This window comes from Bos javanicus, chromosome 22, assembly GCF_032452875.1.
Source record: "Bos javanicus breed banteng chromosome 22, ARS-OSU_banteng_1.0, whole genome shotgun sequence".
NCBI classification, from domain to species: domain Eukaryota; kingdom Metazoa; phylum Chordata; class Mammalia; order Artiodactyla; family Bovidae; genus Bos; species Bos javanicus.
In genome coordinates, this window is record NC_083889.1 from 59,628,012 (window position 1) to 59,651,510 (window position 23,499).

The 23,499-nt window shown below is 57.8% G+C and overlaps 2 protein-coding genes across 2 annotated transcripts in view; one reads left to right on the plus strand and one right to left on the minus strand.

Moving 5' to 3' along the window:
• The window catches only part of RUVBL1 (RuvB like AAA ATPase 1), a 31,353-nt gene extending 29,678 nt beyond the window's left edge, over positions 1-1,675 (plus strand). The window contains exons 10-11 of the mRNA XM_061397296.1: positions 395-486; positions 1,296-1,675. Coding sequence (XP_061253280.1) covers positions 395-486; positions 1,296-1,455 — 252 coding nt within the window. The 3' untranslated portion in view covers positions 1,456-1,675. The remainder of the gene's footprint in view (positions 1-394; positions 487-1,295) is intronic.
• Positions 1,676-8,452: 6,777 nt separating this feature from the next.
• SEC61A1 (SEC61 translocon subunit alpha 1) lies at positions 8,453-19,436 on the minus strand. Its single transcript, XM_061397295.1, has 12 exons — positions 19,295-19,436; positions 19,088-19,155; positions 16,150-16,215; positions 15,975-16,053; positions 14,895-15,026; positions 13,067-13,176; positions 12,606-12,759; positions 11,893-12,053; positions 10,760-10,957; positions 10,322-10,513; positions 9,890-9,966; positions 8,453-8,845 (listed from the first exon to the last, which is right to left on the minus strand). Exons 1-12 carry the CDS (start codon positions 19,299-19,301, stop codon positions 8,659-8,661), a joined length of 1,431 nt encoding a protein of 476 aa, XP_061253279.1. The 5' UTR covers positions 19,302-19,436; the 3' UTR covers positions 8,453-8,658.
• Between the last annotated feature and the right edge of the window lie 4,063 nt (positions 19,437-23,499).

Sequence of the window (23,499 nt, forward strand, 5' to 3'; positions counted from 1 at the left end):
CCCGCCAGCCCCCGAGTCATCAGCGCACGTGCGCCAGCCTCCTCTTGACAGATGTGATGTCCCCCAGTGATGTTACGAGGGCTGCTGAATCTTTAACTTTTTAAACGTTTTTAACCATCACGTCAGGCAGAGAAGGGCGCCTCTCCTTGCCTTACAGGTGGCGGTGCCCGCCCTGGGGAGGGGGGTTGGCTTCCCTGAGGGAGCCCCTGAGGGGCAAGGCGAGGAGGCACCAGCTGCCTCCTGTGGTCCTGTGGCTGCGTCCCCCAGGGGTGCGAGGCCTGCAGTGCCCACGGGAGGCTCTGCCCCGCCCACCCGGGTTGGGCCTCTATGGTCTCAGGAGGTGGCACGAGAATGCTGAGGTTGGCCACTGTTGATCACAGTTTTTCTCCCAAAGATCATTAAGATCCGAGCCCAGACAGAGGGGATCAACATCAGTGAGGAAGCGCTGAACCACCTGGGGGAGATTGGAACCAAGACCACCTTGAGGTGAGCTGGCTCCCGGGCCCTGTCTGGATGGGGGCCTGGCCTGGCCCAGGGTCAGAACGGCCCGCTGGCAGTGTTGGGAAAGCTGAGCGGCGGCAAGTCCTCCGTCCCAAGATGGGCCCCCTGCCCGGCGGCCCCTGGGGTGCAGGAGGGGGGCAGGACTGGACACGGGGGCGGGGCAGGCAGCCCCCTGCAGCCCCGGTGCCTCTGCCTGGTGGGCGGAGAGGAGCCCGACAGGCGGCTGTCCTGACTACTCCCAGCGGCCAGAAGCCGGTTGCTGTGGATGGTGCCCCTCGGTGTCCTGATCCCTTCCTGTGAGTCACAGCTTCTTAGTGCTTAGCCCAGCCTGGTTCCCTTGGCGTCGGCTCCTCACTTCTAAGGGGGATGCAGAGCTGGCCGCTGGCTGGGTGGCACGGTACGTGCAGAAGCGCTGGACGTGCTCGCCTCCAGATGGCGCGTGTGCTTTCGGGCACGTGCTCCTCTCCCCGCCGTGTGCCCCGTCCCGTCTGGACCCTGGCATTGGCTCCCCACCACTGTGTGCGCCCCAGGTTGCGGGCCCTTCCCCACAGTGCGGCTGCCGCCTGCTGAGCACTTCAGGCGGTGACAGAGTCGGGTGGTGGGGCTTACGGCGTGTTGGTGACTTCTGGCTCCTCTGGTGGGGTGGTAGGTCCAGCTCTCTGGGAAGTGACCACTGTCCCTGTGTGCTGCGTCTGCAGCAGCTGGCACAAGCTCCCGGGGCTCATGAGCACTCCTGCTGGCATGGGCAAGGGCTCCTGCCCATGGCCCCGACTCACCCGCCCTGGCCGCCCTAGGTACGCTGTGCAGCTGCTGACCCCGGCCAACCTGCTGGCCAAGATCAACGGGAAGGACGGCATCGAGAAGGAGCACGTGGAGGAGATCAGCGAGCTCTTCTACGACGCCAAGTCCTCGGCCAAGATTCTGGCCGACCAGCAGGACAAGTACATGAAGTGAGGCGACCGAGGGCCTCTGCGCGGGGACTGCGGTCAGCCAGGCCCCGGCCCAGCCGGGGACAGGAGGCTCCAGCCACGCTGGGTGCTGTCCCCACCCGGGTGGCCAGCAGCACTGTGAAGTCGGCATGGAAACGTTTCCTTTAAATTATTGTAACTCCTCCCGTGGCTGCTTTGAAGGAACCCTGCCGCTGGTGTGTTTTCTAATAAATCCTGATAGGTTATTTTGATGACATCTGACTCCCTTAATTTTTAAAAAGGAACCTTTGTGCTTTAGAACAGCTGGAGAGGTGGAGGGCTGTGAAGACGGCCCAGCGGTCCCTGGCGGCCAGCCCCTCGCCGCCACACACGTCGTGTGCACTCAGCCCGCGGCGCACGCCCTGGGCTCTGCACATGTCCTCGGCGGTCAGCTCTCTGCTGTCCACCCCAGGAGCCACCCGGCGCCCATGTCACACCTGGGGCTGCCTCGTCTCCGATGACCCGGACAATTTTAAGGAGTGCTGGTCAGGCGCCCCGTCACAGCGCCCTTAGTGGGGCAGGTTTGGTGCTTTTCTCGTGATTAAACTGGGATTAAGGGTCACTAGGAGAAGAGCACTGGGCGTTTCCATCAGGCCGTCGGGCGTGCCCGCTGGCGGGGCTCCTGGCTGCTGTGCTGGCGTGGGCCCCCTGGCCCGGGCGTGCCGTCGGGTTGCTCTGCCCACCTTCCTCACCGTCCTCCTTGGAAGGCGTCTCTAAGCCCAGCCCTCCCAGGGGGCGGCACCTTCACTTCACCTCCTGGAGGCTGAGTGTCTTTGCCCCGGAGATCATCTGTTCTCTTCTGTGTCGAGACGGACTTCTGGAGCTTTTCTTTTATTATTTAATTTCTTTGGCTGCACTGGGTCTTGGTTGTGGCATGGAGTTCCCCAGCCAGGGCTTGAACATGGCCCCATGTTGGGAGCACCGAGACGTAGCCACTGGGAATTTTTACTATATGTTTTGGGGTCATAACCCAGTATGACGTTATTTTGTTGCTCAAGTTCCTCAGCTTTGACCACTGGGATCCCTTTCAGTTGGACCCTGTGTCCCTGAGCCATGCCCCCGTCATGGGGACGACGTCTTTCGTCAGGCCCTGGGAGGGAGGGCCCGCGGCACGTGGGCAGATGCCGCCTGGGTGCCCTTGCCGGGCAGGAGGACCACGGCGCGCTCTGCCGGGCCGGCCCTTGTCCCTGCACCCACCGGGGGCAGTGCTCGGTGCAGGAGCAGCGCCTCACGGGCAGGGTCTCGGGTGCTTCTGTGTGCACCAGAGGGCACCCGCCGAGATGGGGATCCTCAGCACCACTGTAAGTCAGGCACGCACCCCCGTCACCGGAGCTGAGCGGGAATCCAGGCGGGCGGGCGGAGTGCCGGGGTCCTCGAAGCCCCGCTGCCAGCATGGGTCTTGTGAGGGCCCTGCTGCTCCCCAGCACGGGGGTCCTGAGGTGGGGGTGTGAGGGAAGTGGGCACAGGGAGGGGTGGTGGGGTGCTTCCTGAGGCCAGGGCCATGTGCGCTGGCCTTACCTGGCTACCCTCTCCCCCGAGTCCGCGCCCATGTGTCTGGTCTCCCAGCTTAAGGCGTGCTGGACCCACAGAAGCGTGAACCGAAGATGAAGATGCAGCAACAGCTCGCCCTGCTGGGCCGCGATGCCGTGCGCCTCCTCCCGCATGCTCGCAGCAGCCCCCTGGGAGTGGGCTGGGGGTCCCCTGCCCAGCTAGTGACGATTCGTCAGGTGGTTGGAGGCCGTGCTCCTCAGTGTGCCGAGCTGTGGGGGTGGGCCCTCGAGCCCTGGGGAGGATGGGCGCGTGTTCACTGCCCGCTGTCCACACTCCCCAGGTCTCCTGGCCTTGGTGGTGCCCAGAGAGATGGTCTGCTCGTCCGTCGGCACTCACAGTGAGGGAGACAGGTCTGGACAGGTAGGAAGGCTGGGTTAGTTTAATTTCCCTCCTATTTTTCCCAGCAAAGCTTGTGATTATTACATTAATCTTCCAGGCGAAGTTTTTACGACCAATCCCTCGCCGACTATGAGAAGTTTCTCCATCCATTACCAAGAGGGAAACAGACCCTGGTGGGGAGGGAAATATTTGTTACATCTTATCTGGCTGACACATAATCTACCAACAATTACAGCAGCCCCATTTTTTGCACTATTTCAGCTCCGACGTGAAGAACTGTTGTAATGTTAGCGTGAGGCAGGGAGGGGGCTGTTGGTAGGAAAGTGGCTAATCTTCCACGCTCTGGTCCCAGGCTGTCCTGGGTGCCTCCCAGCAAGCCCGATGGGTGAGCTGCCTGTATCCCAGCTCCCTGCTCCTGTGCTAATGGCCAGGAATGCATGTGAGGGCCCGGGGCCTAAGGGCTCCTAAAGGGAGGGCCCTGCTTCCATTTTCTCCGCCCACGTCTTTTCACCACCACACCTCTTAGGTTACACCCCCAAGATTGGTTCTTAGAGAATATTGGTTTTTAGAACTAAACAGATGATGATGACTTCTTGGCTAGCAGACCTTTCTCAACCCTCTTTCTAATAAAATGGAGCGCCTGAGTGGTGGGGGTGCGTTCCCTGTTGGACGCCACCCGCCCCCCCTCCTCAGACCCCAGCAGGCGTTGCCCAGGAGAGCAACAGATACAGGTGCCCCACAGCGTCTGCGCCAGCCGAGCAGCGCCTGCTCTGGAGGGTCCCGGCAGAGGTGATAGGTGGGCGGGAGCGGGGGTCCGGGGGCCCAGCAGGCAGGGGTGCAGCTTGGGTTGTCTTTGACCCTTGCCCTTGATCCCTCTGGTTCTTGAGCTTTGGTTTCTTCCTGTGAAGATGGGTTGGTGTGCGGACTTGGGGGGTCTGCCGTGGCTGCATCAGGCACTCCATTTACTGAGATTCAGTCAAGAGTCCCGACCCCTGTCCCTCTTGGAGGAGGAGGAGGCCACACTTCATCCAACAGGAGCCAGATTCTAGTGGCTGGGCGCTGGGCCCTGCCCCTCCTGGTCCGGACAGCTCGTCCTGGGAAGGCTGGAGGTCCCCTGCCGCTGGACCCGTCAGGCCCACAGGCTGGAGAGGGGAGAGAGCCGGCAGGGGTCTGGGCCTTTTCCCTAATGTCCACTACTTCCAGGAAGGGTATGCCGGCCCTCGCTGCCCCCTGGCCCCCTCTTCAATGAGGTGCAGGCAGGGCTGGGCAACGGGGATGGGGGCGCTGGTTTCCCGCTCTGTCCCAGCCTAGTCCGGCCCTTTGGCGTCTGGAAACGGGCCCGCTGAGAGTAGACCGGGGCCCACTCATCCCGTCCTTGTCCTGCCTCCGTTTCCTGGGGACAGCAGGCCCCGGGGAAGGGGTGCCGGGGCGGCCGCCGGGCTGGCTGTCGCCGGCTGGCCCCGTCACCCTGGCCGTCACTCGCGGCAGGCGCGGTGATTAATGGCCAGGCTGTGCCGCCCGGGCCGCCGTCAGCGCGCGTCTGCGGCGATGGATGCGCTGTCAGGCGCCGGCCCGCGCTGACCCCGGCCCGGCCGGCGCGATCAATGGGCGGCGCGCGCGGCGGCTGGGCCGGCGCGATAAGATGCGCCGATGGGCGCCCGCCGACCGCCCGTTCGACATCGCCGTCGCCGTGTGATTAATGGGGACGCGGCGGTGCGGGGACGCACGCGCGCGCACGGGGCTGGCGGTCCCAGGACACGCGTGCGCCGCCCTGCGCGAGGGCTGGGCGCGGGGACCACCGTTCGGCCTCCGCCCGCGGGCCACCAGCCTCTCCCCACGGCCCGGCGTCTGAAAACCTGGAGTCTGGCCCGATCGCCCGCATTCTCCCCTGGCCCCATGCGCGAGGGCGTACAGGCTCCAGACAGCCGACGGCATACGGCCCGGGAGGAGCACGGGCCGGTGCTGCGGCGGCGGTAGGGCGGCTTCCGCGAGGAGGTGACGGGGCGAGCAGCAGCCGGCTCGCACCAGGCCCTCCTACCCCTTTCCCGAGTCTGCAGCCGGCCGGCCGCGCGCCCCGCGCCTCGGCGAGGCCACAGCGCCCCCACGCGGCGCCCGCGCACAGCGCCGCCGCCCCGCCCCGCCCCCGCCGCGGCGGCCAAGCCCGGCTGGTTCCCTGCGACGGAGACCAAACCCATGGAGGGGCAGGGAAGGAGCGTGCGTCCCAAGGGGAAAAAAGCATCCGGAAACCTTACTGAATCCGGCTTTTAATTTTAAAAGTCTCCCTTGCCTCCTGCCGTCAGCCACCCTCTACTCTCTAGCATTTTTATTAGGGAGATTTTTCGCCTCCACTCCTTTGCACTTTTTTTATTTGCTCAGGGCAGTGCGATGCCCACCCCCCGTGCCCCGGGTCTGTTTCGGGGCAGGGGAGTTGGGGGCACAGCCCAAGGGGCCCCATGGGACTGTCTGGACCCCAGCACCAGCAGGTGGTGGGTCGGTGCAGAGCCTTCTGCTGACCCTTGGGCAGGACACGCCCACCCATGTCCCTTGCGCTTCCTGAGGACTCAGCCTGGTGGGGAGCTGGCCCAGTGAAGGCCTTCAGGAGATCGGGCCGGGGAGGGTGTGGGGCAGGCAGGGGTTGGGGGGTGGCAGTGGGCCTGAGGCAGGCTGGCTGGGCGCACCCCAAGAGGCTCCTGCGTGGAGGGGTGGCGGCCTTCCCCAGGCCTTTCTCCTTGCCCTGCAGAGGCCTCTAGCAGAGGCACCTGCGGGAGCTTCCCGGGGCGTTTCTTCTCAGGTGGGTGGGAAGAGCCCACCCTCCAGGAAAGGCCCGGAGTGGGGAGCGAGGGCAGGGGTCTCCAGGGCTCTGTTCCGCCACAGGCAGAGCGCAATTGCCCGGTGGGGAGGGCTGCTGTGCTCCGCCAGTTGGGGGAGCTCCTCTGATGGAGCTCCTGGGGGTCGTGACGGGGCACCCCACCTCTCATGCTTCAGTGCCAGCTTCTGCAGGCCAGGCCCGAGCACCCGTCCCCACCAGGGTCCAACCTGCCTTGCTGGCACACCCCCTCAGAAATGTTTCCCAGATGAGACCAGGGCCAGGGCTCCATGTGGACAGCTCAGGAGGAAGGCCCTGTCCATGTGTCATCCAGAACCCCTGAGGAGGCAGGCGTGAAGGGCCTGGGGTGGCGGCCTTGTCTGGACAAGAGCAACAGCTCACAACACGGGCTCACATCACTGTGGAAACGCCTCCTGTTCACGATGGAAACTGCTGGAAACACTTCTGCACGGCACATTCCAGCGAGCAGCCACCGCCGCCCCAAGTGCTGGGGGTCCAGGGCAGAGCAGAGACCGCGGAGGCAACAGTCAGCGACCAGTGGGGAAGGACACGTGCCACAGCCAAGGCCTGGACTTGAAGTGCTGGAAGCTGCTACGCTCATAGCAGTTGGTCCACCGCCCGTTCCTGCAGGGGCTGGAGTGGCCCGCACACGCGCAGCACCAGACACCCGGACAACGCAGCTTTCCAGGTTCCCATCGACGGGGAGCCCTGGGCAGCCCGTGCAAAACTAGGGACTCACGTCTCACACCAGCCCTGTGCCCCGGAAGGCTGCCAAGGCCACGCCCTCCTCTCTGGCTTCAGCAACAGAACTGAAAACCAAGAGACCACCACCAGGCAGCTTGTAAAAAGTCGGCTTTATTTGTTTCTTATTCACCTTATCTCAGTTATGCCGCTTGGGCGTCCACAGTGACAGTCCCCTGGAAGTCGGGGTCAGCCCGCCTCCATGACCAGTGACTGCAGGTCAGGCGCCCGAGCCGTGCGTGGTCAGAGGCTGCAGCAGGGCTGCGGGGCGTCAGGTCTCCGCGTAGGACTGGGTCGGACAAGGCCGCGTGTGGTGTGGTGGGTGCCCTGGCCGAGGGGGACAGGCCGGGGCCCGTCCTGGCTCTGCTGTCCACTCGCCAGGTGGTGCTGGGCGAGTCCGCTCGCCCCTCGGCTGGTCTGTTCCCTGGGCAGCACAGCCAGTGAGCCTGGGGCCCTTGGGCTCAGATGGGCACCAAACTTGGCACGTCTACTGCCTGTGCTTCAGAGGCACCGTGTGCCCGCTGCTGGTGGGGTCTGGTCTCCGAGGGGCAGGATGCACCCCTCAGGCTGCGCTACCTAACTCTGCTGGCCCCCAAGAAGGCCTTCCCTAAAGGCCTTTGAGAAGGTGGTAATTCCTAAGATCTAGGTCACCTATTATTGCAATCAGAATTTGTCTCAGACATAATTGTCTTTTTATATCAAACGTGGGCGAAACTTAGCAAAACCCAATGTCTCTGACCCTGGTGTCACCGTGGATCTAGAGCCTATCTCCTCTCTGCTGGGCGGTTCTGGTGACAGTGGAGATCAGAGGCATCCCGTCATTTACTTCACTTGTGCTTGGTCCTAAGTACAGTGAAAATGTTCTAAAAAAATATAAATGGGAAGTCTTCAGCCTAGAAGGTAGTGCGTGGGGCCGGCCACAGCTCCTCCCCTCTTGAGGGGCGGGTGCGGCGGATGCAGCACGGACAAGTTCGGTGATGGCCAGGGCAACCAGACGGCTGGCAGCCCAGGGTCCTCCGCACAGCGGACCGCGCTCAGCCCGGAGCGCTGCAGAGCTGTGGATCCCAGCCCGGCTCCACCACCGAGGACACAGGTCAGCCCGCAGAGACACACACAGAGGGGCCAGGAGGCTCTTCTGGAAATGCATCCCGCTAGTTTGGAAGAGACTGTGTCCTAAAAAACTAACTTCAAAAGGGAAAATGATTGTCTTCCAGAGAAACCGTTTCAAACCAGGTGTTCCGGCCGGACTGTGAGGGGCACGCGCCGGCGAGCTGCCCTCAGGCCCCAGGAAACAGCCTGTTGCGGGGGCCGCCCTCCTGCCCCGAGACAGAGACGCTGCAACGCTTGTGCTTCTAACCAGCGAGACGCTCCCTTGAGGGGGCGGCCGAGACTGCTGCGGTCGCCGGCAACGCTGAGAAGGTGCAAAGGCTAACACAGAAGTGACGTGGACACCGGGGCCGCTGGCAGCCCAGCCCGCCTCTGGCGCTCAGCTGGGCAAGACCCACTTCTACGGCTCCGCCGCCAATGCCAGAGCGAAAAGCAGAATTTTAAACTGGAAAACTTCTAGCACTTTACAAAGTGGAATGAAAAGAACATGAAACTCAAACACACAACTGAACCGAAGTCCTTGCGCCTCAGCAGCGCCTGAGACGAGCTCCTGCAGCGCGGCTCCCCCGTCCCCTCTCGGCTGTGGTGGGGCAGGCCGCCTCTGCCAGGTCCGGGAGCCACAGCTCAGAACAGCAGGGCCCCCATGCTGCCGACCTCGCTCTGCTCCTTCACGAAGATCTCAAAGTACTGGTAGATGATGGTGACCGCCAGCAGGATCCCGGTTCCAGACCCGATGGCGCCCAAGAAGTCAGCCAGGACCGAGAGGGCCCCGATGCACAGCCCGCCGAAGGCCGCGGCCGTGGGGATGTACCTGGGGAGGGGCGCGGGGCGCGCATCAGCCACAGGCTGCCCGGAGTCCTCGGGCCTGACCCAGGCCGCGGGAGCAGCTGTGCAGCAACCCGCTTACTGTGCCTGAGGACCCCGACGCCCTGAGGATCACTCCACAACCCCGCACGGTTACGTCTGCTCAGGCAGCCTGACGGTCTAGACTAGGGCTTGCTGTCTGCTGAGCAGGCACACGAGTCGCTGGCAGCTACTGAAATAGGACCAGTCCAAACTGAGACATTGAAAACGTCACAGAAGATTTTGAAGACAGGGACATAAAATGTCTCCTTACGACTTTTCGTTGTGTTTTTTCTGAACAGCACTATAAATCTAGAGGCGTCAGAAATTCTTAAAGGAATGAACGAAACTGCCCACCGCCTCCGTTAGGCATCAGAAAATGACCTGGCATTAGCCACATTGACTTCCTGTGGTTGAGGCAAGCGAGCTGTGGTCCCCAGGACAGACCTGGGCCTGACTACAGAGCCCGATGCTGGGAAGAGCTCTACAGGAAATCAGTCACGTTCATTCATCCACACACCGAGAGAGCCTGAGATGAAATAAGCCGGCTTAAGAATCTAAGGCGCTCACCATGGCCCACCCTGCTGCCCAGGGGCAGCCCCACCGTGAGGGGAGAGGCCTGCAGACCACCGCAGCCTCCTCACCCTCCCACCTCTGAGTCCAGCCCCCTCGCTCTGCCCGGCGGTTGCGGCCTCCGGCACAGGCCTTCCACACACTGGCCCGCCTAGCGGCCTCCACCGGCCTCTCTGACCTCACCTGCACTTGGATGCCCCTGAGACGCTCGACCCCCCACGCTCCTCCTGGAGTGCCCCACGGAACCCTGCCAGAGAACCCGGCTCGCAGGAGCACGGCGAGGGCCCTCGGTCAGCACCCTCACCGCACCATCCGCCACAGGCACTGGCCTCCGCGCCCTGGCTGGCCCCCCCACGGGGAGGGGCTGAGGGCTCCCGGCACCAGCAGGCTCTCAGACGCCTGAAGACGGGGCCCCATCGGCCTCGGGGCTGGCACTCACCGGTTGAGCTCGTGGACCATGGACGTCTCTCGGTGGCCCCGCATCACCATCTGCTGCTCCTTCAGCTGCTTTGCAACCTGTGTGACGCCCACCCAGGGGGACGACGTGAGTCCAGGCCCAGGCAGACACTTGGCGTGCTATCAGACGCAGGCGCCCCCGGCACCCGCACGCACGGTGAGACCGCGCCCAGGAGGCGGGAGGGAAAGCCTAGTCTACTCTGCCTGCTGCTCCCCAGACGAGCACAGGTTCATCTATCCGGGGTCCGGCCACGGTCGCTAACGCTTTGGAACTGGGCCTAGCAAGGACTAACTGCCACGTGTGTTCACAGGCCCATCCCAGGAGGAGGGCCAAGCCAAGCTCCCTCACTCCAGCCGCAAGCGAGGATGCTGGTTCAGCATCAACCACCTCCCAGAGACTGCAACTCCTACTCACGTCCTTGGCGGAGGAGCCCGAGACCTCGATCCACGTCTTGGAGAAGAAGGCGCAGGAGCCCAGCATGAACACGATGTACACCACAGCGTGGACGGGGTCTTCCAAGACAGAGCCGAACGACTCGGGCGGGGACAGGTAGTAGCAGAGGCCCCCCACGGGGTAGGCCCGCGCCGGCCCGCCGGAGGAGGTGTCCTGGGGGGATTTCGGGGAGTGGTGAGCGCCGCCCGTCACCCCACCTCAGCACAGAAACAGCTCTGAGAGGGGCCCTCGGGGCAGCTGTCCCACCCAGAAGAAGCGTCACTGAGCCTGTGCCAGGCACTAGAGAGCATCGCAGGCGAAATGACGCTGGCCGTGAGCACGGCCCACGGCGCCAGCACGGCCCAGCCACAGCCTCACCCGCGCCCGGCCCCTCACGGGCTCCTGGGCTGCCGCACTTACAGACCAGGTGCCCAGCAGGCTGACCAGCAGGTTGCCACTGAAGCGGGCCGACAGCATCTGGGAGATGACGTACAGGTTGGACACGAGGGCGGACTGCAGGATGATGGGGATGTTGGACGTGTAGAAGAGCTTGATGGGGTAGGTGTTGTACTGGCCCCGGTACCGGGCCGACTTGATGGGCAGGTCGACGCGGAAGCCCTGAGGAGCCAAGCAGGAGCCAGGTTCTCACCACGCGCTCGGGCCTCCACGCCCCCTCCGCACCCGCCACACTCAGGAGCAAATGGACGAAGGGTCCAGAAAAGCTGCTTAAGATGCACCAAGCACAGCAGGGCCTCCGCCAGGAAACAAGGCCCAGCGCCACAGGGACACCAGCGTGGGACACCCCCAAGTGCCATCAGCGGCTGGCCGTGTCCCCGCTTCCACGGCAGCCCCGGCGGCCCCACACCCACAGCGCCCTTCTCGGATGCCTCACTCACTGCAGAAAAGCCTGGCTTCTCTACTTTCCTAGGAATACAACCTTTCCCTCTGAAACCCTTGGAAAATAAAAAGGGCTTCCTATATGTACTTGTTTTTGTTTTCTTTTTAAACCACCTCCCAGTGCCTAGATCAGAGTTCAGAATATGTAAAATAAAACCTCAACAATCAAACCCCAAGACCCTGAGGAGCTAGCTTGTCATTAACGAGCATCAGCTAACGGAGCAGACGTGCTCAGTCCTCAGCACCTGGTGGCATAAACACCTGGTGTCAGGACAGAGCGACTGACCGAAGACGAGACACGAGTCCAACTCCAGGAAAGCAGCAGGCAGCCGAGCCTCCCGCCCAGACGCAAGTCCCGAGGCGCACCGCCTAAGCGCGGACAGCTCTCGCAAGGAGGAGGCAGCCGCGCCACAGGCGCCTACAAACCGGTAAGCGGCAGGCCCGAGGCTGCGCTTACTCTCACTTCTCTCGAATTAAGACCTGAAACGTCAGAGCTGCCTCAGCTCGTGAGTTCGGGCAGGTTCCCGTGAGCCCACGGGGCCCCTCCGTCAAAAGCCGGCTGCCCGTGGCACTGGTACGCGTGCTGCCCGCCGCCCTGGGGTGTGGGCACGGGGATGGAGGCCCCCCTGACTCCCCAGGGCCGGTTCTGGACGCACCTGGAAATAGATGACCACCGCAAAGACAAAGATGGTGGCGATGAGGTTCATGAGGTTGGGGAGGTTCTGGCGGTAGAACGCCTCCCGCAGGGCTCGGACCTTGTCGGTGCGGGTGGCCAGCAGGTGGAACAGCGCGATGATGGCGCCCTCGAACTCCATTCCTGTTACGGTGGGGGAGAGGGGGCAGCTCAGGGCGGCCCCAGGCATGCTAGCGGCCGGAGGAGAGCTCAGGGCGGCCCCGAGCATGCCGGTGGCCGGAGTGGAGCTCAGGGCGGCCCCGAGCATCCTGGCAGCCAAGGGTGCGGCCAGGATCTGAGCTCAGCTTGTGAGCACCCACATCCCTGCCTCTTTTACAAAGCTGCTCCTTGCAGAGGCTGGAAGCACCTGGGTGTCCACCAGGGAAGGCCTGCTGGGAGAGCTGCCCTGCCCATGCAGTGACGGCCAGGCGGTGCTGGCTGTACTGGGGGGCCAGTGTTTGCAATGTGCTCTCTAGGTGAAATATGCAACTGACACATTGGTGTCAGCAAAAACCTGTATCTTCAAAACCTTTACAGATACACGCACAGAAAAATCAGAAGCGATGTACCTAAAACTGATCTTCCCTGAAACGGGGACGCACGTGCTGCTCACGGAACCCCACCCACGGGCACCTCGCCCCTGAAACGGGGGCGCGCGTGCTGCTCACGGAACCCGCCACGGGCGCGGGGCCTCACCTCGGCCGGTGTTCACGGTGGTGGGGCTGAACGCCTTCCACACGATGGTCTCGCAGATGTTTGTGGCGATGAACAGGGAGATCCCAGAGCCCAGGCCGTACCCCTTTTGCAGAAGTTCGTCCAGAAGCAGAACAATCAGGCCAGCCACAAAGAGCTGTCAGTATAAAAATAAACAAGTACAGACACGGAAAGAGACCGCATGAGTGCTCCCACAGCATGAGTGCTCCCACAGCATGAGTGCTCCCACAGCATGGCTCTGCCCTTCCTTGGGAGCTGGCTTCTCTGATGGGAACCCCTGAAGGCAGAGGGCACGCCTGCCGTGGGAGGCTCCTCTGTGAACTCAGAAGGGAACACGGGGCCCGGGCCTCTTCTCAGGAAGCTTCTCTCGGCCTGCCTCAGTTCTGCTGTCTGGCCGGGGCAGATGTGAGGGTACCTCAGCCTCGGTGCCAGCCCAGCGTTACCTGTATGGTGATGAGCAGGCAGACTCCGGCGCCCATCTCGGACGGGTCCCCGTACATCCCCGTCATCACGTACACGATAGACTGCCCGATGGTGATGGTCATGCCGAACACTGCAGACGGAAGGACAGCTGTGTGCTCAGGGCCAGCACGCGGTCCTGGAGGACACGGTGACCCAGACGCCAGCTCCACGCCAGGAGGACAAAGGTGAGGACCACAGACGCTGCCCCCAGGGAGCTCAGCCAGGAAATGCTCGAACCACACCGACAAAGCGACAGCGATGCACGGTAACTCAAACTCGGGACAGAAGCTCGTGGGCTCTCTTAGTTCCACCTCCGCCTCGTGCATCTCCTTTCAGTGAGGGCGGGGGAAAGCCCTGAAGCGTCACCACCCAGCTTCTTAGGGCAGACGTGAACACAACTCAGGGACGACCCCAACCTGCACACCACACTGAGGCCATCGTCTGGGCCCAGGCTCCAGGAGCACTTGCCCAGGCCACCAACAGGCTCGCGCTTCAGGGCACAGAATACAACTCGGCGATCAGCTGAGCCTTCCCAGTTTGTATTTAATGCATTATTTTAGGGGAAACCTATCATGCCACCAATTCGCTCAGCCCGCTCCCCCACCACACAGCTCTCCCGGAGCTCTCCTAGAGGAGGCTTTCCTTTTTACAGACAGTCTTGTGTCCTGTATCATTCACTACATTCCCCCGGGATGCACAACGGAATCTACGCTTTTTTGTTGGATTCCACGGTACTTCATGGATCTTACAGTATGGGACTGGGATTCAACTCCAGCTTTTCGGCTTAGTCTGCCGCCCCCCACCAAAATATATACATTCTACTCCAAAGTGCCTATCATATGTAGTCCCTTTTTGACTTTTTAAAAGTGCTCAGTAAGACCAAATTCTTAAGGCAGAAAAAAGAGCAGAAAAAAAATTTTTTATAAAGTCCAAGACCAAAGAGAAAACAGCTGATCTATAGTTCCGAAAAATAACGCACATATATATTTTAAAATCCTGCTCTGTGTCTGAAACTGACAAGTTTAAACTAGATTAGTCTTTCGTGCTCAACTTTTTAACCTACTAACTTCAGATCTTAAAACATGCTGGAGTGGAAGGAGATACGGCTGGGTAGGAAAGTGTAATTATCATTTCCTGATTAATACCTATTCAATCCACAGTCAGCCTTAACTTGGTTAATTCTGATGACTGGTCATTGTTACGAGTGCCGCTTATGATTTACTACTTGGAAAATATCATCATCCCCATTTTTACAGGTGAAGAAACTGGGACACGAGCTGCAACTCACTGCCCAGCGCCGCGCAGCTGGTGCACGCGCCGCCCAGCGCCGCGCAGCTGGTGCACATGCCACCCAGCGTCGCACAGCTGGTACACGCAGCTAAGCTGAGAGACCATCATTCCTCTAAAGCAAATCCTCGTAAACTCCCACAAGAGAAAAACCACCCCGCCAGGTACCACCACTGGCAAGGCACTCACCGGTTTTTTACACACAACATTCAACTGAATTCTTAGCATAGCTCTGCTTCTAAGTGGAAAGACAGGGAGATGGTGGAGGGCGGGCCCTCCAGGCTTGGGCAGCGACGCCCTTCCTCTGCCTGCTCCAGCCCGTCCCAAGTGCCCTCATGCCAACACAAGGCCACACAGGGCTGGAGGGCTGAGAGGATTACAGCAATGATGCCCCGACTCCTGCCAAAGACAGCCAACCCCGCCCCCTGAAAAACCCCAAGCCAATTGTTGATGACCCAAACTTCGTAGCAAATTCAAATTCTCAACTACAGACATCTGAACATCATTTACAACCCCACTTACATTTTTGGGCTCCGTTGAACAGGGCTCGGTCTTTCGGGGTGTCACCAACCTCAATTATTTTGGCGCCAGCCAAGAGCTGCATGATGAGGCCGGAGGTGACGATGGGCGAGATGCCCAGCTCCATCAGCGTGCCTTAGGAAGGGGGGCAAAACACAGCTGACGTCAGTGTGGAGAAGCAAGATGCTGGTGAGAAAATGACCACACACCGCTGGACTGTGCGCCCCAGCAGAAGCCCAGCGTGCTTCAGTCTGCCAGCACATTTCATTCAGAGAACAGCCCCCAGATTTCAGCAGTTAGAGGGCAAGTCAATCCATTCTGTTCAGTCTGCCAGGTGACATTCTCTTTAGAAGTCACATGGCGTTTAAACCGATTCCTACATTTAAATTCACGAAAACAGGTTCACGCTGGTTGTACAGAGATAAGGTAGGTTTGACTCTTCATCAGTTAACAAAAAAGGATGACGTTAGAATACTTTCCAGAGCCTGGAGATGAGGGCCATACAACTGTATCTAGTTTCGAGTAGACCTCTACTCCATCACACTAAAGCAAGCTATGCTTCCAACTGATTTACAACTTAATGTGAACCATGTTTTTAAAACGAGTCAGTCAGAAGCAGTAGCAGCATAAACATTCAAAACGCCCCTCAGCCCAAACAGGCGACTGTTTAGAGTGTACGGCACACTGCTTATGCATTTACTTCTTTGGACACGTCACGTGACCTGTAGATGCGGACAAGACACAGCTGAGAAACAAACTGCACATTCTAAAGAATGCTATCCAACAGGAGAAAGACAGGCCGTCATTCCAGCTGCTTCAAAAGCATTCTAGTCTTCGCACATTATTTAGAAATCTCTACCATGCAGACTTATCTTCTTGTTACAGGTTTTGCACCGCATACAAAGCAGTTCTGAACAGGGTGACATGCTGGGTGCGGAACCCAGCACTCACCAGGGCTCTGTTTAGCACAGCATGCGAACACTCTCTCCAGACACTCTGGACTCCATCTAAAGCCAAGCCTGTACTATAGCTGCAGGCAGCCAGTCAAGCCCACGCAGCACGGGGTGCAGGGGGCCAGCCTACCTCTGTTGGAGGCGAGGATCACCCTCATCCAGTAGAAAGGGTCAGCTGAGTCTGAAGACATGATTCCAAACAGGGGGATCTGGAAGCAAGCAGAGAGGAGCCAGGCACGTGCTCCCGGCCCCCCACGCCACACCCAGACCCGGGACCCCAGCCCGCGGACCCCAGCCCAGCCTACCTGGCAGCACACCAGGAAGATGAAGAGGGTGATGGCGGTCCAGAGCACCTTCTCCTTGAACTGGATCTGCAGCAGGCAGAGCGGGCCAGGACGCGAGTTACCTTCAGAGCAGAGCGAGCCCAGACGGCAAGGCCGCCACAAGCAGAGCAACGGAAGTGGGCTCCGCTCCATGCCTTGCTCTGCTCACAGGAAAGCAAGGCGCAGACACTCCACACTACGCCCAAATGTGAGTGTGCGTGCTGCATGCCTTCTGTGCACACGTGTGTGCGTGCGTGCTCAGTCACAGCCAACCCTTTGTGATCCCACGGAATGTAGTCCGCCAGGCTCCTCTGGCCATGGAATCTCCAGGCAAGAACACTGGAGTGGGTTGCCATTTCCCCCTCCAGGGGATCTTCCCGACCCAGGGATCAAACTCACGTCTCCCAGGTTGCAGGGAGACTCTTTACCACGGAGCCACCTGGGAAGCCTTTCTGCAGATAAGGCACAGATGCAAAGACCTGCATGTGCATCATCTCGTTTAATCTTCACACAACGTCATGTTATCCTTGCTTTTACAAGAAAACTGAGTTTTAGAAAAATAGACTTCCCTGGTGGCTCAGATGGTAAAGCCTCTCCCTCTGCATACAATGAGGGAGACCCGGGTTCAGTCCCTGGGTTGGGAAGATCCCCTGGAGAAGGGAATGGCAACCCATTCCAGTACTCTTGCCTGGAAAATCCCATGGACGGAGGAGCCTGATAGATTCCAGTCCATGGGGTCGCAGAGAGTCAGGCACAACCGAGCAACTTCACTCTCACATTTGTCTCAGATCCCACAGCTGTCGTGGATTTGAGCTCAAAGCCTGCGCTCTGAACCGTCAGCAATGAACAGTGTAGGATCTGAACCACAATCAAAGAAATGCTGCAACAGCAAGAGATCCCTAAACCAGACCTGCCCACAGCACAGGAGCGTCACTCCTCACTTGAAAGGGTTTTGTAACGGACAAAATCCTGCTATGCTGGAGTCAACTAATCTGCAACCCGTGTTTCTTTGCGTTTTCTCCAGTATTCTCCAGGAATTAAGGATAAGACGATGTAATACACACTGGAGGAGCAGGGAGAACGGCACATTCAACCGACTCACTAGCTACTGGTAGCGTCTGTTTAACCAGTTTCCACGTCTCCTCAGGTGTGTAAGGTGATAGGGGACGACTCAGAATCATTTTCCAGGCGACTGAGAAGCAGCATCGGGGAAGCTGAGACACCTGCCCAAGCCCCCTCTGCTCTGAAACCGAAGGTCGTCATAGCACCTGCAGGCTGCACGGCAAGGATGAACGGCTTTAAAGGCTTAGGAAACACAGGACTTACTCTGTGGACTAAGATCTCAACACAGAAACACCTTGTGAGTGAAGGTAGTAAGGGAACAAAAGTGTGTTCTTTAAAGACACTTTTTAAGCTTTGTTCTAAGTGAGCACGGAGCCGGAGTCACGGCTCTCTGGTTAGCTCAGGGCCACAGCGCCTCTGCGCCGCCCACTGTGGACAGGGCTCGACAGGACAACCGCGCCACGGTGGGGAGATCGGACACTGAGGCACTCCACGTGCAGCTGAGGCATCCACAGAACTCTTCCTCTTGAGAATGCTCCCCGCGCCCCTTCCCACCGGGAAATCAGGAGGCAGCCAAGGAAAGCAACACCCTGTCAGGCTGACGGGTCACATAACAAGCTAGAAACGATTCTTGACAGGGAAAGACAGTGGACAAGTTTTACAGGACTCCTCATTCTAAATAAGCAAGTCTCCTCTCCTGGAAGCAGCCAAATTCAGCAGCAAGACATCAAAAACTGTTTATCCTAGTTTTGCCTCCCCTGCCTCTGGAGTTCACTCTCTCGGCAGAATCCTCTCAACCTCGACCCTACCCCAAAGCAATTTTCTAATCTGTCTGGCTCCCTGCCCACCCTTTTTGCTCTATCAATACGGAACACCCTCCCACCGACTGGTCTTCTCTCCCTTAGCAGACTCCATACTCCTGATGCCATGAGAATTCCTTTCCTTTCCTTCAAGGACACTTCTCTTCTGCCTTCAAGGCTGCCATCAGACACAATGTCTTCCACGGCTCACCCCTTCTGGAGCCACTGCCGTACCTCGCGCAGATTTCTACTGCTCTCCCGCTACACTCAGTTACACACAAGGCCAAGGTCACACATGAAGAGGCTGCGTGAGGGTGGATCCCCGGGGAGCCTGCCTCCAGAGCCAGGCCCTTTCTACTGTGCTGGGAACACACACACACACACACACACACCTTTGCGTATCAGCCCCTCAAAGCCAGCACATCCGTGGAGGAGACGCAAAGAATGTGAGGACAAACACATATTCCTACTAATTCTCCCCAAGAACCAGATGAAGCTGTTCTTCCTTGTTTAACGGCTTCGCTTACACTGGCAACTCTCACTGTTTGGGCCTGAAGCTGTGCACGTGCAAAAATTCTTGATAAAGAGTCAACAGAGCTCCACATGTCTTTACAGCAGGTTTTCATGGACCTGATGTAAAGACACAGGTCCCAATATGCCCTCATTCTCAGTTCAGTGAGGGCACACGGAGAAGGGGCAGACTCAGTTACACATAGCCAAGTGACTGCTCTCAACTCCTTGCAGCAGCTGGACAAAAAGCGCATCTCCAGGAAGGGGGACAGCCGGCGATCCGCTGCCGCTGGAGCGGGAGGAGGGAGAGGAGCTCAAACCGGAGGGTCTGAGGCTCTCGAGGCCTTTCACTCAGGCCAGGGTCCTCTTCGGGGCAGCGCAAGCCTCGGGTTCGGGCCACCCGAGGGACGTCCACAGAGTACGCTCCCACCGAAGCCCGGCGCGGCTCGGGGGAAAGCACGCCGCCCGGACCAGAATCTGGGGAAGGGGCGTCCACTCGGCGCGTCGGGGCCGCTTCACCGCCCTCCCCGAGCCTTGCTCCGACTCACCTTCCTCTCCGGCTTCTGGATTTCGGGCAGGATGACACAGAAGGGCTTGATGACTTCCAGAAACTTGACTTTGGGGGGAGAGACAAGAGGAGAGTCAGGGCTGGGGGGCCCCGCGCCGCCCCGGGGAGTAGGGGCGAGGGGCCGGGTGGGCTTCCCTGCCAGAGGAGCGGGGTCCCGCCCGCGCCCGTGCTGCCCCGAGGGACTCACTCCCCATGGCGGCGGCTGCTCGGCTCCAGGTCTCGCTCCGGCTGGGTCGCGCTCCGGCTCCGCTGCCGCCGGGCCTGCTCTGGAGCGCCGCGCCTCGCCGAGAGACACGTCAGTGCTAGCGCCGCGGCGGCCGCTTCCGCTTCCGCTTCCTGCCACGCGCCGCGCCCGCGCGCATCGCCCGCGCCGAGACCACAACTCCCGGCATGCAGCGGGGCCGCGCGGCCTGTCGGGAGTGAGGCCGGAGGGCGGGGCGAGGCGCGGAGCCCGCGGAGAAAGGGGCGTGCGCCTGCGCAGTTGGACCCGCGTGTTGGGACCCGGAAGACGTTCCCCACGCCGGCTTGTCGCCCCACGCTTCGGGGCAGCTGTAGTTCGTTTCGCGGCGTAGACCATGAGCTCCTTAGTGCAGGCCTGTCCTGGGGCCATCTGGGTCCCTGGCGTCCGGCAGGTGCGCGGCGACGGGACGACGGGCATCCTTTGGTGGGCTCATCGAGCAAAGCCGCGGCTGCTTGGGGCGCGGGCCCCGCCGACTGTGGGGAGGGGGCGAGGCCGGAGGAGGCGCCCCGGGAAAGGAGCCGTTGCGGTTGCGGCAGACGCTGCGCCTGCCCGAGGTCTCCGGGGAGAGGAGGCCTGTTTGGCGGAGGGCTGTGTGAGGGTAGCGATAAGGTTCAAGGCTCTTGGGGCCGTTGGGCGGGGCGAGGGGTGCTGGGCGCGGAGTTTGGGGTTTATGTCCGAGCAGCTGTGATCGCCGGTGGCACGCGAGCGGTAATCTGAGGAAGGAGACTCCGTGCCGTCAGCGTCTGGAGCAGGCTGGCGCTGCTGCCTGGGGTTAGGTGGGGTTCCCGAAGCGCAGCCTGGAGCTGGGACGGATGGAGTAGGAGAGCCGCGGTGGCGAGGTGTTCTGTAGTATTAGTTTAGGGCTTGCTATTTCTCTTTTCCCTTCCCTCCCGTTTCTAGCAGGTAGCCAGGATTTGTACATCTTTCCCTCAGGGATTTTTCTAAGACGGGAAGTCCTTTTTTGGAAACCTAACCCGTGGGTGGAAAATACAAATGCCAGAAGAGGTGGGCAGGAATTTCAGTGAAGTGACCGGGTGTGGTAGCACTTGCTATGCATCCCCCAGAGAAAAACGTTAAGTCCGACCCTCCTCGGCCTGCTTCTGAGAGCAGCCCCATCTTCCCGTGCAGGACCTCTTTGTAATAAGTGCTGCAGTTTTGTGTCAGCCCCTGGACACAATTCAGCAGGTAGCTCAGAGCTGATACTAGCACATGTGACCATGCACCATCCTGATGGTGAAACTGTTGAAACGCTTTATGGTAAAAATTATCGTAGTAATTGTACTGTGCTTTGTGACCACACGGGCTGCAGCACACCAGGCTTCCATGTCCTTCACCATTTCCCAGACTATGCGCGAACTCCCATCCATCGAGTCGGTGATGCCATCCAGCCATCTCATCCTCTGTCATCCCCTTCTCCTCTTCCTTCAGTATTTCCCAGCGTCAGGGTCTTTTCAAATGAGTCGGCTCTTTGCATCAGGTGGCCAAAGTACTGGAGCTTCAGCATCAGTCCTTCCGATGAATATATTAGGGTTGATTTCCTTTAGGATTGACTGGTTTGATCGCCTTGCTCTCCAAAGGAGTCTCAAGAGTCTTCTCCAACACCACAGCTCAAAAGCATCAGTTTTTCGGTGCTCAGCCTTCTTTGTGGTCCAACTCTCACATCCATACATGACGACTGGAAAAACCATATCTGTGACTATACGGACCTTTGTCAGCAAAGTCATGTCTGCTTTTTAATACTTTGTCTAGGTTTGTCATAGCTTTTCTTCGAAGGAGTAAGCGTCTTTTAATTTCATGGCTGCAGTCACTGTCCGCAGTGATTTTGGAGCCCAAGAAAACAAAAGTCTGTCACTGTTTCCATTGTTTCCCTGTCTATTTGCTGTGAAGTGATGTGACTGGATGCCATGATCTTAGTTTTTTTTGAATGTTGAGTTTTAAGCCAGTTTTTGCACTCTCTTTTTTCACTTTCATCAAGAATCTCTTTAATTCCTCTTTGCTTTTTGCCATTAGGGCAATATCATCTGGATATCTGACGTTATTGGTATTTCTTCTGGCAATCTTGATTCCAGCTTGGCTTTGTCCAGCCTGGCATTTCACATGATGTGCTCTGCATATAAGTTAAATGAGCAGGGTGACAATGTACAGACAATACACTCCTTTCCCCATTTGGAGCCAGTCTGTTGTTCCATGCACAGTTCTAACTGTTGCTTCCTGACCTGCATAAAGGTTTCACAGGAGGCAGGTAAGGTGGTCTGGTATTCCCATCTCTTTAAGAATTTTCCACAGTATGTTGTGATCCACACAGTCAAAGGCTTTGGTATAGTCAGTGAAGCAGATGTTTTTCTGGAACTCTCTTCTTTTTTCTATCTATGATCCAGCGGATGTTGGCAATTTGATCTCTGTTCCTCTGCCTTTTCTAAAGCCAGCTTGAACATCTGGAAGTTCTCAGTTCATGTACTGTTGAAGCCTGGCTTGGAGAATTTGAGCGTGACTTTGCCAGCGTGTGGGGTGAAGCCTGGCTTGGAGAATTTGAGCATCACTTTGCCAGCGTGTGGGATGAGTGCAGTTGTGCGGTAGTTTGAGCATTCTTTGGCACTGCCCTTCTTTGAGATTGGAATGAAAACTGACTTTTTCCAGTCCTGTGGCCACTGCTGAGTTTTCCAAATTTGCTAGCATATTAAGTGCAACACTTTTAACAGCATCATCTTTTAGGATTTGAAATAGATCAGGTGGAATTCCATCACCTCCACTAGCTTTGTTTGTAGTAATGCTTCCTAAGGCCCACTTTACTTTGCACTCCAGGATGTCTGACTCTAGGTGAGTGATTACACCATCGTGGTTATGCGGGTCATTAAGATCTTTTCTATATAGTTTTTCTGTGTATTCTTGCCATCTTTTCTTAGTATCTTCTGCTTCTGTTAGGTCCATACTGTTTCTGTCCTTTATTGTGCCCATCTTTGCCTGAAAAGTTCCCTTGGCATTTCTAATTTTCTTGAAGAGATCTCTAGTCTTTTCCGTTCTGTTGTTTTCCTGTTTTTTTGCATTGTTGTTTCTCTCTCCTTGCTGTTCCTTGGAACTCTGCATTCAGATGGCTACATCTTTCCTTTTCTCCTTTGCCTTTGGCTTCTCTTCTTTTCTCAGCTATTTGTAAAGCCTTCTCAGACAGTCATTTTGCCGTTTTGCATTTCTTTTTCTTGGGGATGGTTTTGATCACTGCTCTTGTACAATTGTACTGTTACAATTAGCTAATATAAATTTTCATATAAACTCAGTGGTTTGTGCTGACAGTTTTAGGACATTAGTACGGTAGAATACGAATCTGCTGTTGTAACCACATCTGAGGAACATTCATGGCACAGTTTGGTCTGTGTCACTGAAGGGACTGTGGCTAAGTTGTTTGTGTTAACAGAATGCAGATTGCTTTAGGAGAATCACTGACTTAAAATTTTGTCTGCCCAGTGTAATTCTTTTAAACTGTAGCAGCAAGTATGCAGTTTTTTGGTGCTATACACTTAAGATTGTATTATAAAGATTAAGAATAACTATCTAAAGTGAAGAAATGACAAAATCTGGATAATTTTTAATATTTTTAAATATAATAAATCTGAGTCTCGTTAGTCTGCAGAACAAAGAAGGAATTATAATAGTAGTGAGTCCCAGCCTGGAACTTGTTTTGATTCTGTGCAATAATCTGCACAGAATAAAACTGTTAAATACATATTGTTGGGTTGGCCAAAATGTTCATTTGAGTTTTTCCATGAGATGTTACAGAAAACCCAAATGAACATTTTGGCCAACTGAATACATAAAATCTGTAGTCCTGGAGTAAAAAATGACTTGATTTTTTTTCAACCAGGAATTTGAGTTGGTGCTAATGACAAGTTTTGGCTACAAATAGTGCTCAGAAGTTATGTGTTAAAAGAGCAAAGTGCTAAATATGTACATTTCACCAGGACGCTGTTAAAGCATGTGGTTCAGGTGAAAAAATCTGTGCTAGAACTTAATTAATAATTTTGGATAAAGCGATACAAGATCTAAATTAAGTTAACTCTTGTACTTTTCTCAACAAATTGTATTTTTTACCATGCGTCATACAAATATCAGAACGAGCTGCAGATTAATTACTAAAATTGAACCTTGCTGGACAGTTT

Excerpts from the sequence above, each read along its gene's own strand:
- SEC61A1 (XM_061397295.1), bottom strand. Across the intron at positions 16,054-16,149 it reads TCTTCCTGGTGTGCTGCCAG|ATCCCCCTGTTTGGAATCAT; the intron begins GTAGGCTGGGCT and ends GCTTGCTTCCAG. Across the intron at positions 12,760-13,066 it reads GCCTGCTCATCACCATACAG|CTCTTTGTGGCTGGCCTGAT; the intron begins GTAACGCTGGGC and ends TTATACTGACAG.